General features: G+C 41.6%; 1 protein-coding gene across 2 annotated transcripts in view; it reads right to left on the reverse strand.

Annotated features, from left to right (window-relative positions):
* Window positions 1-1,965, reverse strand: part of NRP2 (neuropilin 2) — a 116,424-nt gene extending 114,459 nt beyond the window's left edge. Inside the window, exon 1 of one of the 2 annotated variants that reach the window (XM_032278519.1) lies at window positions 1,027-1,962. In XM_032278519.1, the coding sequence (XP_032134410.1) occupies window positions 1,027-1,099 (73 nt within the window). In that variant the 5' untranslated portion in view covers window positions 1,100-1,962. Of the gene's footprint in view, window positions 1-1,026 lie in introns of both variants that reach the window. The other variant, XM_032278520.1, reaches the window with a different exon arrangement.
* Between the last annotated feature and the right edge of the window lie 13,960 nt (window positions 1,966-15,925).

Here is a 15,925-nt window from a genome sequence, read left to right on the forward strand (position 1 = left end):
AGCAGCTGCGAAGAATTTTGTTGTGAGATTCCAGATACGGTTCTCAGAGCGGGAGAGAGACTCACTCTACAGAGTGGTCCCGGGAAGGAAGCACAAGCCCCACTGCATTCCCCATGGAACCAGAGATCCCTTCCCAGAGAGCATATCCCTAGCCCGACGCCCACAAATGCGGTCCCCAGACTGCTCTGGGCCTCAAAGTGCTGATCTCCACAGCAGCCTGTCCAGACACCCTCTTGGCAGTGGTTGAGAACAAATTCCACTCAAAAGTTTCAAACCACTGCACTAGAGTGACAGACCTTCAAAGGCCTGCAATTTGTTTTATCTAATAATTTCTTAAAAAACGTATGATTTACTTTCCCAGACAACACATGGATGAAGAGAGAAGGGATGACCAGCCGCCTTGGTTGCCAGCATCACCCAACCCCAAGACCCTCTCTCAGCCACAAGCCAACTTGCTCCACCAGCCTGAGCCCTAGGATTTTGAGGCATATCCAACCATTCTCCAAAGAATCTACAGCCTCTGAAAACCAAAACTAAACTCTTGTCTTTCCCAAGCCCTTCAGTTAACATTGCTCAATGTAGCTTAGTGGAGGGAATGCAAATGATTTATATTTCACTGGCTAGGTTGGAGAAACTCAAGGGAGATGTGTTCTGCTTCAAGACAGAGAGAAAAAAAATCCCCAAAAACTGTAATGCAAAGGCTTTGTAGTATTTTTAAACCTTTGATTCAGTCCATATGTGACATCTGAACACCGCCAAATTCTGTTTCAAAACACACACACCACACACACACACACACACACACACACACACACACACACACACACCACACTCTCCTAGTAGGAGAGGAAAGTTGGGTTTTAGCAGCCGTGGTGGTGCAGGGAGGGTCGGCTGGGATCTCTCTTTAAATTATTGAGTACTGAGGGAGCCTCCTTCTGTGCTGTTCTGCGTGGCCTCCCTGCTTTAGCGATGGTTTTTAGGGGAAACCATGTTGCAATAAATAGAAAAAAACTTTCAGTGGCTTACCTGATTGGCCTCTCACTTGGTGTCTTGAAAAGTAGAGGGCTAAGAAAACCCAGGTGAGAGGACACATATCCATTTTGGAGAAGGTCACTCTCTCCAGAGCTGGGTTCGTAGGTTTCTTGTTTAAATCTTTGTGTTTCTCTCTCTCTTATTTTCTTCCTTACAACGTCTTATGCAGAGGTTTCTAATGGTCAGTGTTTCCCTCCTGAGTCCTGCTGGCTTGTCTTCACCTTTATTCTTGCTGGAATTTCCACCTCACCAGGAGGAGGGAGAGTAGCCCCTGAAATCAGCAAAGAGGGCACAAGCCGGGAAAAGGACACGGGTTTCCTCTCAAAAACAAAACGCATGTATGTTCTCTCCAGTTCCTCAAAGTGTCATTTCCTTTATCCTACAATATCACGAGTATTTCCCGAAAGCCAGGCGTAATAATAATGATAATAATAATAATAATTAAAGCCAAGACTTGCCGTGGGCATCACACGGCCCCCAGGCAGCTGTGTGGTCTCAGAGGCGTAAACTGACACACATCCCCCGGTACCCCGGACGGACATGCGGGCGGAGGCAGCCGCCGCCGGATAGCCCGAGTGGGAGGCGGCCGCCTTGCTCTTCTCCTCGCCGGGTTCCCCTAGCGGGAGCCTTCCCCAACGGCTACACCCGCTTGGCCAGCCAGCCTCTGGAGGGGAGTCTGAGGAAGGAAGCTGCTGTGGCTGTTGCTGCTGCTGGGGCGGCGGCGGCTGAGATCGCCTGCGAGTGAGCGAGCCCCTCTCCGAGTTCGCTGGCGCCCGCCCTCACCTCCACCTCGCCGAGTGTCTGCGCGGCTGAGGATGTACCGGGGGCCGGCTGCAGGCTGGTGCCTCGCTCGCGATCTCTGTCTCCCCTCCGGCTCCCCCCTGCCTTTTCAGGCAGAGCAGCATGTGGATGTCAGAGCCGCGGCAGAGCTATCCGATTACGCGCCGGTTCAGGGCCCGCCCCTTCTGTGTTCCTGATTAAAGAGGCAGCGGCGGAGACGCGCGGCGCAGAGCCGAGTGCCGCGGCACCCAGCTCGGGCGGGGCGGCGACGGCTTCTCCCCGGCTGCCGCAAGATCGAAGTTAAGGCGGCGCCCATCCCACCGCCCCTCGCCCGCCCCGCATCTCCCGCTCGCCCCGCGCACCTCGGCGCAGGGCAGCCCATGTGTAACGCCCCGGGGAAGTAGCGCCCCCGGGCACCTCCAGGACGCGCAGCCCTTGTCCGTGTGGCCCCCACCCGAGGGAGACTCCGCGGGAAGCGGGGAATAGCCTTGTTCCCCCTGAATCCCACAACTCGGATGCCACACACGCAAACGCAACACAATGCCACGCGCAATGGCGTTACAACAGGAGTTGGGTGGCGTACGGTGTTTGGGGTAGCCAGCCGGTCGGCAGCTCAGCCATGCGTTCGAACAGGCAGCGGTGCGTGGCGGCAACACACACCGTCAGCCCGGGCTGAATAAAACCCCAAACACTCCCTGCGTTTACTACTCAGATCCTTTGTTATGTCCCAAACATGCTCTGCTCCTCTCCGGGTTAGGATTTCGTTATCCCTGCGCCTTTAACTTGTAACTATCTGCAAAAAATGAAAGACTTTCTTCAGCAAAGAAAATTTCAGGTAATTAAATTGGATTCCCTCGAGTTTCCCCGAAAAAGTATAGGTACTTGAAGGCTTCTCATCCAAATACTACTGTAACTACGTCTATTCACATTTTCCCCCATGGAAACGTGGTCACAAAGCCCAGAGAAAGAAAACAGCATTATGCCAACTATTTTTAAATGGAGGCGTGAAAACTGTTTAGAGGGAACTGCAAGCTAACAGTTGGGGAAACACTTGTATCTTTGTTTCTGAGGATGGCTTTCCAAACTGTCTTGCTTCACCAGACACCTATTACTACATTATCATAAAGCCTCCAACAGAAACAGCCCAAATTATACCCTGCACATGTACACCTTTTCTGCCACAAAAGAGGTATGTGAAAAATAAGAAAATTCAGAAAAATGTTTACAGATTAAGGTTTTTTAAATTAAGAAAGCAAAATTTTCTGTAGATTAAGAAAAATACGGTTTTGATGACAAGAAACACACACACCTGATCATCCTATTTTCTTCTTGGCTTGCACTTGTGGATTCTTCTGGGTGGTTTCCCTCCTTATCTGGACTTGCCCATTAGCTTTGTGTATCACTTTTAGTGTTTGAAAAATCTGTAACTCCCACTTAACTGTTATTTACACTGAGATAACCAAAACAAAATTGAATCAGAAGTGATTTGCAAATAGTTGAGCCAAGCTGTGGGGGAGGGGATTTTAGAGTGGAAATCCACAGGCTACGCATCACGCTGTTAATCTTAGATGCCTGGTTGGAAAGGCGCAGAACAGAGGCCTCTGAGCTCTTCCAGGAAGCATGTCTCCTGGCTAGCCTAAATGCTACCCTTCATTCCCTCTTTTCCTCCCTTCTTCCCCTCCCTCCCTCCTTTTCTTCCTTCCCACTTCTTTTCTTTCTAGGCTTGAGAGCACATCCACATTATTAAAAACTCCAGATTTACATTTCTCCTCTTTAAAGCTCAATTGTAAAGAATGATTCCAAGCCTCAAATATTTAACAAGGTAAAGAGGCAGTTTGGATTATTAACCTTAAGCAGAGATCCCAGTTTATGTCATTGCCAAGATGCTAATCTAAGGACAAATAACACTATTCGTAGTGACAGTCCCTGAATAGAGAGGGTCATTTAGTATCACTTCTCCGCACCACTAACCAGGCATGCCAAACCATCTAGCCAGTGCCCAATGTGGGAGACTCCTGTAGCCAGAGTTTAGGTGAAGGGTACCGTGAAAGGGAGAAAGAAGAGAGAAAAAGGAAACTGAAGCCCACTGGAGAACCATAAGAATGACAACCCTGGACTTCCGGTCTTGGGGTGTCAGGGATGAAGGTCCTCATCAGGCTGTTTCCAGAGTAAAGTCAGAATCAGTTTTGTTCCTGGACCTGTTTGCCCACACTATGACTTTTCATTTTTCAGAGGTGCCCTACAGGGGAAGCTCACTGATTTCCTGGGAGTCCTCTGTACCAGAGCTGCAAGACTTCTCACCCCCTTGAGTGAAGGCCTCATTTCCTGCAGTTGGACAGAGAGTCTCAGGTTTCCAGCCCTGGGGACTCAAGCAGCCAGACCATTTTTTAATCCTTTAGGGGGCAGCACTCAATAAATAATGGTAACACCACCTAGGGTCACACTTCTGGTGGGGAGTTTCAAAGGGCTTTATCAGACCAGGGAAGATTCAGAATGAGGCCGATCTCTCCCCAGGCTACTCTGAGCAAGACTCCACCAGCCCAGGGAGAGCTTAGAATTGCTTTAACCTAAGACTTCCAAGGACTCTTGGGAACTAAACACAAATCCCACATATGTCACATGGAAAACAAATCTTTAGGGAAATTCTTCACACTGGGACTGGCTCAGACCTGCCGGTCTTATTTTCGTCTAGACCGGGATCTCGGGGTTTGGCTGCAACTGGTTAGGTTTTGACCAGAGATACAGTGGTGAAGAACTAGACACTGTGCTTTTCAGTATTTTGTGAGTCCACATCCCTGGCCCACAGAGAAGCCAGCCTACCTAAAGGCCGGTGTCAAACAATGGATTTGTGAACGAAAACACTGACCTGACTAGAAAATAGCTAATTAGTGAAGCTAAGATTCCCGGCCACATCACTGACTCACCTAGGATGTTTCATGTCATTATCCTTAATTGTAAAATAATGCTAGATAATCTCATCCCACATTCCATTCCTTTGACGGAAAGGGATGTGGGGGAACATGAAACGGGTTGGTAAATGATGCTAAGAGAAAGCTGTTACCAAGCCACACCCCTGTGGAAAGTTAAGTGTTCCCAGCTAGACAGTTCTAAACCTTATGGTATATCGGTATCCCCTGGAGCAAGTGTTAAAAAAATTCACATCCCTGGGAAACATCTTCCTGCAGATCAAATTCCTTGGATCTGGAGTGGTCTTTGGGAATCTGTATTTTTAACACACATTTTAGGTGATTTTGATGCAAAGCCTCCACGGGCCACTAGTTGGAAACTTCTGATTTGATGTGTTATATTTACACACAGCCTTCCATAAATGCTCACTTGTTGATGGAAACCGGGACAGGTATTCCTTCACATTTCCTCCCTGGGTACTTTTCAATATGGGGCAGATGTTTCAGGAAAAACCACCAAGAACAAGTTCCCGAAAATGCTGGAGAGGTGGAATTCCCAGATGTACCTGTGACCTTTAACAGCAACTGCAGAGCGCCAATGTGAAAACACCAAAAGCTTCACCTCATGGAGGCAGGAGCTTTGCAGGGACAAGTTCCAAGTACCGGCTGATGGGTTTCTGAGCTGGAGCGAGCCCTTTCACCACCAGCCCACTCAACCATCAGTGGTTACTAGAGGTTCGTTTCAGGTATGGTTTTCCATCTGTGCTCATCCCACTGTACTTGCGATATGCTCATGGATGCATGACTATGCCAGAGGTATGAGAGCAAGACAGAGATTTAGTCTTGCCTCTTGGGAACACAGGATCTAAAAGCTCCTGAAGTTTCATGCTGCCACAATAGATACCACTTGTCGCATAGTGCTTCCCCTTACTGGAGCCCTAACCTCAATAAGCTCTCACCCTGAAAAGTGGCGATCTGAGGCATAATTGCTTCTTCATCTGTAATTTACCACACTGCCCTAGTTAAGGTTTAGCTACATCTGTCTCAGAAGCAAAGCTTCAGTTAAAATGGAATAGGTCCTAATTTATTATTCTCTCTTTTGTTTGATGTCAAAGTCCAGGTTTCTTGTCACTAAGGTTTTTTTTTTTCTTACTTGCCTTTTAAACAATCAACATTTTTTTCCCAGCATACTTGAATATTGTCCAGTAGTTTCTATTTGACATTTCTATTCTAAATTGATATTTCTAGTATATTCTATGTGGTGGGTTTCCAGAATCCTTACAGATTTCCATAAAGTATTGAAATCTCCTTCACTCCCCACTGTGTGTGTGTCTCTTCTCCTCCTCAGACACAAACACTGGATCTGGTAGGAGGGGTCCTTATGAGAGAAAATTTAAAAAGCAGTAGCAAAACGTGCAAAATTCATTCAAACCTCCTTGGAATCCTTGGAAAAGGAACCTAAAAAAGCCTTCTTGCTTCCTCCACTCTGCCTGGCTTTAGCACAAGGCTGATCTCCCTATGATACACTAATTTTTCTACCTTGGGGGCATAAGTGTATCAAAAAGACCCCGTCAACTCTCTCCCTGAAAACAGCACTCTCCAATAAATCCTCTGCAAGGATAGTGGTCTCTGTACTGTTCATATGGCTACTGGGCATTGGAAATGTGGCTAGTGTGAATGACTCACTGAATTGTAGGTTGTATTTAATTTTATTCATTTAAATGTAAATTGCCACATGTGCTTACCAGCTACCATGTTGGACAATTCAGCTTCAGAATCAAAAGACCAGAGCTGAATAATTCCCATAGAAACCCACAGAAATTCACACCCTTATAAGTCTCTGTGGTTACCCTACTTGCTTGCCAAGAAAGGAACCCCAGTATCAGCAGAAGTGCTGATTGCCAAGGCAGCATTTGAAAATGCTTGCTGTCTGTTTGGCTAAGGAAGAGAAGGGCTAGCTTATATTCATACTATTTTCTACCATCCTGCTTTCTTTCTATGCTCTCTCGGATGACTTTTCCAGAGCATTCACCAGGGGTCAGGGTCTTTATGGTGCTCCTGCGGCTCCTGGCCTCAGCTCCACTCGTCAGCGGAGACCACTGCAGAGAAGCAGGTGGGGCAGCAAAAACCTTGAGGACAGGGCAGCTGGACCTTCGGTCTCTACTTGGGTGTCCTTGAAAATTCTGTTAACCAATTTGGAACCACTTGCCTCACCTTTAGAATGATGGGTTGATCTGAATGATTTTTAACCTTAGCTGGTTTTGAGTTTTGTCTATGGCTCTTTCCTGATCCCATTCTCACTCATGGATTTAAAACTGGTTTTAGTATGAATTCCATAGGCCAACCTAAGCAATTTGAAATTAATGCTCCTTTACCCTTAAACTGTTAAGGCATGGATGGTCCTTCAATGGATATTCCATCATCATGGTATTTGCACTGGGTACCTTTTCTGAAAGAGCTAATGAGTATGTCAGGCATCTTGGCAGGGTTTTTTGAGGAGATATTTTTCAACAAGGCTTTTCCTAGACCATCACAAAAATACAGATTCCACTTGGTAATCACAACCAAAGGCCAAGAATTTATTTGTAACATCACAACACTTACAGGTTATGCGATTGGATATTTTAGGGCTATTATATGAAATTTTTAATCATTCGGAAATATTTTGAAGAAAATATTCCCATTCCTGAATTCATAGATGAATTTTCTTGGAAACTTGAATCTTCCACCCACTTACTTTGCCTTCAGTCACGTGCATATGTACCCTATCAAATCCTCCACAGATTTGTAAGGGATTTTTTTTTATTGTTGCTATTGCTGTTTTCAAATTTGTAACCTGTGACTTATGGTGTCTTAATTAGATATCTACATGTCAGGTGATTGTTACATTATGATGGCAATAGCTGCTAATTTGAGCATGAAAGTCTTGATGGAAAGGCAGTAGTCAGGGAGCTGACCTTTTGCTATTGAGGAGACTCCAGGGTGGGTTAATTCACACCCACCATAGTCATTAGTTCCCACTCTACTCCTACACAGTTTACTGAGCTGCCAATTAACCCTTAGTATCTGGATGAGCTCACTAACGGGAAGGGGGCTGGAATGGTGCTTGCTTTTTGCAGCAATGGAGAAATCATTTATAGAGGCAGTCTCCTTTTCAGTCTCTAGACTCATAAATCGTATTTACTTTCAAAATTAAATAAAAAGGAAAATAAGTAGTACACGTACATCTTTTAAAAAATTCAAATTACACAAAAAAGTATTCTGTACAAACTTCATACCTGTCCTTGGTTTTTCAGTTCACTTCTTCCCCATTGATGCAGGTTTCACATATTTTCCAGAGATATTGAGACTAGATTGCAAGTTAAAAGCAAAGACACCTTTTATGTTTCTCTTTAACTTTCCTTCTCTAGCTTTTCCCCTCCCTCTTTCCTCTCGTCCAAAGCAGTAATGATCTTGCAAACCATTAGGGGGCAGTTGTGACCAAAAAAGGAAACAGCAAGCAGCAAGGAGGAACTAAACTCCTAGAAGGAAATCAAAGGAATGCTAAGGAGAGAGACCAGCTAAAGAGGAAAATGGAAAAAAGAGGAAGAAGAAGAAAGAAAGGAACGCAGGCATTAGAAAACAAAAGGTAATGGAGAGTGAGGTGATGGTATTAACCAGCCAAAGGCAGTGTGTGTGTTAGGGGAGGGATAATTTATAAGGCCAGGGATTACCTGACGTTTTGTTTTGTTTTTAAAAGCAAACCTGTGGAACCCGCATTGACTCAGTGTTAGCAGAAAGTAGGAAGTTATCTTTTTCAGAACTGGAAGGCATTTATTGTGCTGGACTTTACATTCTCGGGACATGTTTCAAATTGAAGGGTTCTGAGGGTTCCATTTGGGCGTGTGTGGGGGCCAGATGGAGAGAAACAGCCCCCTTCCCTTACTTCTTCAGAATGCTTAGAAATGCTTTAAGGCCTCAGCAAGACAGTGAAATTAGCCTGAATATAAAAGTGTAATTCTATTTCTCAGGGCAGCAAAGCTAAAAAACGAAGAGAGGGGCTTCCTTTGAAGCTGACGCCTTAATCAAAGTGCTTTCAGGTGTACTTCGGGCATCCCTCCCCTGGTTTCAGCAGGTTAACTTCATTAAAGCTCCTAGCTACTGCTTTAATGTTTTCTAGGCTTTCCTCTAGGGTACATTAAGCAGAAACAAGCCCTCGTGGGAGTTCTGTGCCCTGATGTTTTGCGTTGTGGATGGAATGCAGGGGCAACATTTACGCTGGAATAATATTAAATGGGAAATTGTTTCTAGAGCACAATAAATATGATCACTTTTAGCTAGTATCTTCTTTTCTCTAATTCAAACTTTCCCTCCCCACCTTTAAAAAAGTGGCAAAAACTTTAGGAAACGCTGGTCTAGAGTCACCAGATAAAGCATGGAAGGCCTCCATTTATTTGCTAAATCTGATTCAGAAGGTAGAATACTCCCCAACCTGCCCCAAACGCTATGCCCAATGCTACTCATCAAAATTCAGTGAAATCTTTCATTTTAGAATCAAAGGCACTGGCTCTCAGTCACATTTGTTAGACTTGGATGTTTAGTGAAGATCCAAGATGGGTAGAGTCCACTTTGGCCATGCTGGGGTTATAAAGAAAAAGCCTGTTGTGCCCTTGCCCCAAGAAACCCTTCAACCCTGGGCCGGATCAAGCTGATGCTCTCTGCAGTGGCCACTAGAGTTTTGATGAATTAGGGTAAATTGAAATTTGACCTCTTTTGAACAGTGGTCATTTTCTCCTATAGCCTAAAGTGAGAAGCTCTCTCTATTTCCACCTGTCTCTCTCGTTCCTTTTTTTTATGACATGGATTCCCGGAGTTTAGTTTTTAAGATGTTTTAAAATCCTTACTGGAAACTTGTCCAAACAAAAACCTCTGACCAGAAGCAATTTGCTTCCCTTTAAAATGTACCCAAAAGGTAAATTACATATTTACTTGACTTTGTGTCTCTTTGCTAGAATTTGGCAAGGATTTAGGATGCGAAAGCATTTCCCATTTGATTTCTCATTTCATTTGATTATAACTTAGAAGGAATAAATGTAATTTTTGACCTTTCAACACACCTGGAAGTATGTGTTCCTCTTACTGTATCTGACGGACAATATTCTCATCAATAGTGTGGCTTCTCCAACACTGAGCTCCCCTACTTCTTAGAAAATGGAAGAGTTGGCCAGGCACTGTGACTCACACCTGTAATCCCAGCACTTTGGGAGGTCAAGGTGATGTATCATTTGAGGTCAGGAGTTTAAGACCAGCCTGGCTAACATGATGAAACTCTGTCTCTACTAAAAATACAAAAATTAGGTGGGTGTGGTGGCAGGTGTCTGTAATCCCAGCTACTGAGGAGGCTGAGGGAGGAAAATCACTTGAACCTGGGAGGCAGAGGTTGCAGTGAGCTGAGATCGTGCCTCTGCATTTCAGCCTGGTGACAGAGCAAGATTCTGTCTCAAAAAAAAAAAAAAAAAAAAAAGAGTTATACTTTAAGGGAGAGGATTATTCTAGGGCCAGTTAACTTAATAATATTATTATGCTAAACATATAAGACAACATAGGGAACTCAGGGCGCTGAACAGGGATCGAGAGACCTAGACTCTGGCGCTGGCTTTTGTGTTGATGCTGTGTGTACTTTGGGCCCATCCTTTTGTCTTCTTTTTCCTCACTCATAAAAGGCAGGTTGTTATTCGGCAGCAATGACCCTACCAAACTATTCAGTTGAATCTACACTTGATATAAAGCAGGGTCCAGTTTAGTGCCCTCATTGATCAAAAAAAAAAACAACTCCGTGGAACGTATGCTATATGCCAAGCTCTGCATGAGTGGAATAACAGGCAGTGCATCTATGAAGGTGGCTATTCTCAAGAGCTTTACTTCCTTAAGGAAGAGACAGATAGTACTCAGGACAGCAATGCGCAGGATCATTTCAGATGGTGATAATGAGTTCTAAGAAGAAAATAAGATAATGTGATAGACCAGGAAACCAGCACTCAGGAAATCTGGTTTAGCCCTTCCACTAGCCAAGTCTCTAATGTAAGCAAGTAACCTGACTCAGGCTCAATCTCATCTCTAGATAAGGGGTCAGGCTGTTGTGTTACATTAGTGTTTTTCAGAGTTCAGACTGAGATTCGTTAATGGGTTATAAAATCAATTTAGAGTATTGTAATCAGCATTTTTAATGTAATAAATCAGAATATTATTTCATGAAACTGGTTTTATATATACATATATATATAATCCATACATATATAATATGTATATAAAAGGATATATATATGAAATATACACACAAACACACACGACTGTTCTGGGTCCCATGTAAAATACACTTTTGTGTGTATGAGTTGTCTTAGATTAGATGACCTCTAAAATATTTTTAAGCTTTCCAACTCTGATTCTATTAAATTTTTATAGCAAGGGCCTAATGTAGTATAGTTTTTATTTGATTTTACTTATCATTAAATAAATAGTAGTATTGCTCTCATCAGAGAATCCCAGTGTTTAACTCAGTTTCAGGTACATGATTGGTGCTTGATAAATGTTTTTGAATTAATGGAAATGAGATTTATACACTAGGTCTTAAAATAAATACAGCAACCTGATATGAATCACCAAAAAACTTACCAGTCAATGCATCAAAATAATTTATTATATTTTCCTAAATGCCAGCTGTATAAACCAAATTCAAAATTTTATTGCCTTTTCTTTTTGTGATACTAGGAATAGCCTTTTCTTAGAATTCTCGGAAACTCTTTTAATATTAAAAGCAAAAAAAAAAAAAAAAAAAAAGAGATCTTAAAATGTTCTTCCCCAAGAAAGGCAAACTGCTTTCTTCTTACTTATAACTGTAATTCAATAAACCTTTAGACTGTTTAAAGAAAAAAAAGAATTAGTGCAGAAATTTTTCTATTTTTTATCCCTTGGGGACCCAGATAATTCTGCCTTCTTAAAAATTCCCGACTTCGTGAGTTTTAATTTCTTAAGCCACCTTTTTCAGCGTGCCAGTAATTTTACTTTAATACAGACTTGTTCCTTAGTTATGGCTTAAGTAGTAGGTTAATCCATCTCAAAATTATTTTTTAAATTATACATTTGATTAGATGACCCAAATCTCCCACCCTTCCTCTCCATGAACCCTTGTTGACATCCTTTGGGATGGGAGAATCAGACCAAGGAGATCCCATTGAGGAATCAATGATATCTCTTCCTTAAGAACAAAATGAGTCAGCAGACCTTGCTCAGTGCCCAGTGTACCTTCCCATGAGTTAACTTTCAAATGTATTTCCTTAATTGCCTGAAAATACATGGTCAGGCAAATTGACTTAGAGTTTAGCAGTGCTATACCCAATATTAAATCCATTCCCTTCCACCTTCCCCAACAGGGCAGACACGCCTATACCAAAAAGCAGCAGCAGTAAGCTGGCACCCTAGTCAAATGGCAGGTGCTTATTCCAGCATGCACAAGTAACACAATCATGTTTCCATTAAGGGGTACCTTGGCTTATGCAAAACTATACTTTTGAGATATGATATAGGAAATCACATTTCTGTGAATCAAAATGTAAATAATCTTAAAAAGGCTCTATTCAATGGGAGCCCATAGTTTTAAAGTGACTGGAGGTTCCAGAATTGATCAACCCTGTGAGTTTAGATTGACATGGAACTAACTAAAGTATATTTGCTTGAAATTGGTTCTGAAACTATTATTTAGAACAGAATGTGTAAAAATCTTTGAAAGTCCTTTGTATCATTCTATGGCCCTTATTTGTACTGTTGTTATTGTTGCTCCTGTCACTAGTGATGAATTTGCCCATGTCGGGGAAATTCAATGTATTTATGCTTTTCTTCACCTTGCCAACTACAAGTCATATCAAATGCAAATCCATCCCATGTATTTCCCTAAGTAATTCCAATTTTTGTAGATTTTTTTTTCTTGCAGAATCTCTCATAGAATTATTTTAACAATTATACTCTGGTGAAGATATGCTAAGATTGGTTCTTTTTTTATTATTATTATTTTTGGTAACTGAAGTTAACAGCACTTGTCATTCTGAGATACAACACCCAACTGACACTGAGAAATGGCAGCTTTCAGTTAAACAAATGCAAAGCTGTATTTAGGCTCGTTTGCAACATTGTGATGGGAAGAAATCAAAGCCTCCTCTGCTTCTATTTAAAAAATCCTCACCAGGGCAATTCCATCAGAAATACTGTTATGATGGCTTTCATATTTTGATCCTTCATTTCCAAAGGTAACGTGTTAAAAGAAATACTAGATCCAATATAAGTGATTTTTAAAAGTCAATTTGAACAAATGCTGCTGTGATATGTGTTAGAATTTTTTAAATTCTCAGAATCTCTCAGAAGGTGATGGTGGGAGGTTTGTTTAAAGAAGGAGGCACGTACAGCCAGTTGAAAGAGTGTCAAGTCTGGGATCCTAACTAAATGTTTCAGACAAGACCCTTTACCTTTTGCTAATTGTAAAATAAACAGATCCCCCTGCTCTAGAGTTGTTTAGACAGTCTTTCTGCCTACGGGTATGTGGATGTCAGTTTATTTATCACACAAAGAGTTGTTGGCTGAGCAGGAAATTAAACTCTAAACTTCTGACACCAAGTTCTGTACTCTCACCAGAGGACTACATTTGGAGTGTGGACTCCAAACTCCAACTCTTCCTACCTTTCTTCTACATGGTCTATGTACTCATGTGTCTACAAAAGAACTTAGGAATAGATTACAAAGGAAATCTTGCGACATACCACAAATTAGCATCAGCTGGCCAACCTGGGGTCTGTCACTAGGATGTTGATTTAAAAAAACAAAACAAAACATTTATTACTGTGGTAAAATCATGTTATCCTACAATAGCATTTACTAAGCATCTAATTGCTCCTGGGACCTGGTTGGGGCCAGGCAAAGAAACAACTCCTCCTTCAGCGAATCTGTAAGCATGGACATACCTAGACACATAGGCTGCCAGTGAGTACCTGAGGGACAGCCTCAGGCATGACCTAAGTGGATAGCAAGAGAAACACTCTTGGGTGATAACTTGTCTATTGGTATGTCAGATCTCTTTCAAGCACAAGAAAATAGGGTGTACTTAGCTGGGGAGAACCACTGAATGTTATTTCCACTGGTTCCACTAGGAACTAAGTTAAATAAACCAACTAACCAACCACTATCTAATAAGGACAAGTTGCTATTATTTGTCATGCAACATTCTAAAAAATCAGAATATTTTAAAGATCTTGTAGAGGAGGAACTTTGGAAATTCTATCAGTGTGTGGAAATTAAACAACATGCTTCTGAATAAACACTGAGTCAAGAAAGAAATTAAGGAGGAAATAAAAAAATTTCTCCAAACAAATGAAAATCAAAACACAGCATGCCAAAATCTATGGGATACAACAAAAGCAGTGCTAAGAGGAAAGTTTATAGCGATAAACACCTGCATCAAAAAAGTAGAAAGATTTCAAATAAACAATCTAATGATGTACCTCAAAGAACTAGAAATGTAAGAACAAAACAAACGCTAAAGTAATAGAAACAGATCATAAAGATCAGAGCAGACTTAAACAAAATAGAAATTTAAAAAATACAAAGGATCAATGAAACAAAAATCTCGCTTTTTTGAAGAATTAAAAAAATCAATAAACTGCTGCTAGACTAACCAAAAAAAAAGAGAGAAGACCCAATAAACAAAATTTGAAACAAAAAAGAGAGACATTGCAATTGCTATCACAAAAATGAGTCTCAAAATCATTTTTCAAAATGAAACAGTTGATTAGAAAATGTATAATTTTTTAAAATTATACATTTTATTACATGATTATCAGAGACTATTATGAATAACTAACAAACTGGGAAACCTAGTGAAAATGCATAAATTCCTGGACACGTACAACCTACCATGATTGAAACTGAAAACCTGAATAGAACCAATAATGAGTAATGAGATTGAATTCATAATGAAAAGTCTCTCCCAACAAAGAAAAGCCCAGGATTAGATGGTTTCACTGCCAAACTCTACCAAACTAACAGCAGTTCTCCTCAAACTATTTCAAAAAATTGAAGAGGAAGGAATTCTCCCTAGCTCATTTTATGAGGCCAGCATTACCCTGATACCAAAACCAAACAAAGATATAACCAAAAACAAAACAAAAAACCCTACAGGCCAATATCCCTGGTGAATATAGATGCAAAAATCCTCAACAAAATACCAGCAAACAAAATCCAACAGCATATCAAAAAGATAATATTCTATGATCATGTGAGATTTATCCCAGAGATACAAAGATGGGTTAACATACGAAGATCAATAAATGTGATATATCACATCTATAGGACGAAGGCCATAAACCGTATTATCATCTCAATAGATACAAACAAAAGATTGATAAAATTTAACGTCCCACTCTGATATGGTTTGGCTTTGTATCCCCACCCTAATCTCATCTTGAGTTGCATTCCCATAATCCCCACCTGTCGTGGGAGGGACCGAGTGGGAGATAATTGGATTATAGGGGCAGTTTCCCTCATGTTGTTCTCATGATAGTGAGCGAGTTGATGGTTTGATAAGTGTCTGACATTTCCCCTGCTTGCACTCATTCTCTGTCCTGCTACCTGTGAAGAGGTGCCTTCTGCCGTGATTGTAAGTTTCCTGAGGTGTCCTCAGCCATGCAGACCTGTGAGTCAATTGAACCTCTTTTCTTTATAAATTACCCAGTCTTGGGTATTTCTTCATAGCAGCATGAGAATGGAGTAATACACTCCCTTCATGATAAAATCTCTCAACAAACTAGGCACAGAAGAAACATTTTCAACACAAGAAAGGCCATATATGGCAAAACCACAGCTAATACCATGGGGAAAAGTCAAAAGCCTTTTATCTAAGAACTAGAACAAGAGAAGAGTGTCCACTTTCACCATTCTTATTCAACATAGTACTGGAAGTCTTAGCCACAGCAATCAAACAAGGAAAAGATATAAAAGGTGTCCAAATTGAAAATTAAGAAGTCAAATTATCACTCTTTGCAGATGACACGATCTTATATCTAAAGAAACTTAGAGACTCCACCAAAAAGCTATTAGATCTGATAGATACATTCAGTAAATTGCATGATCCAAAATCAAAATACAAAAATTTCTATGTGCCAAAAATGAATTAAATGAGAAAGAAA

Source organism: Sapajus apella, unplaced genomic scaffold, assembly GCF_009761245.1.
Source record: "Sapajus apella isolate SASKATOON/1434 unplaced genomic scaffold, GSC_monkey_1.0 scaffold10, whole genome shotgun sequence".
Taxonomy (NCBI): domain Eukaryota; kingdom Metazoa; phylum Chordata; class Mammalia; order Primates; family Cebidae; genus Sapajus; species Sapajus apella.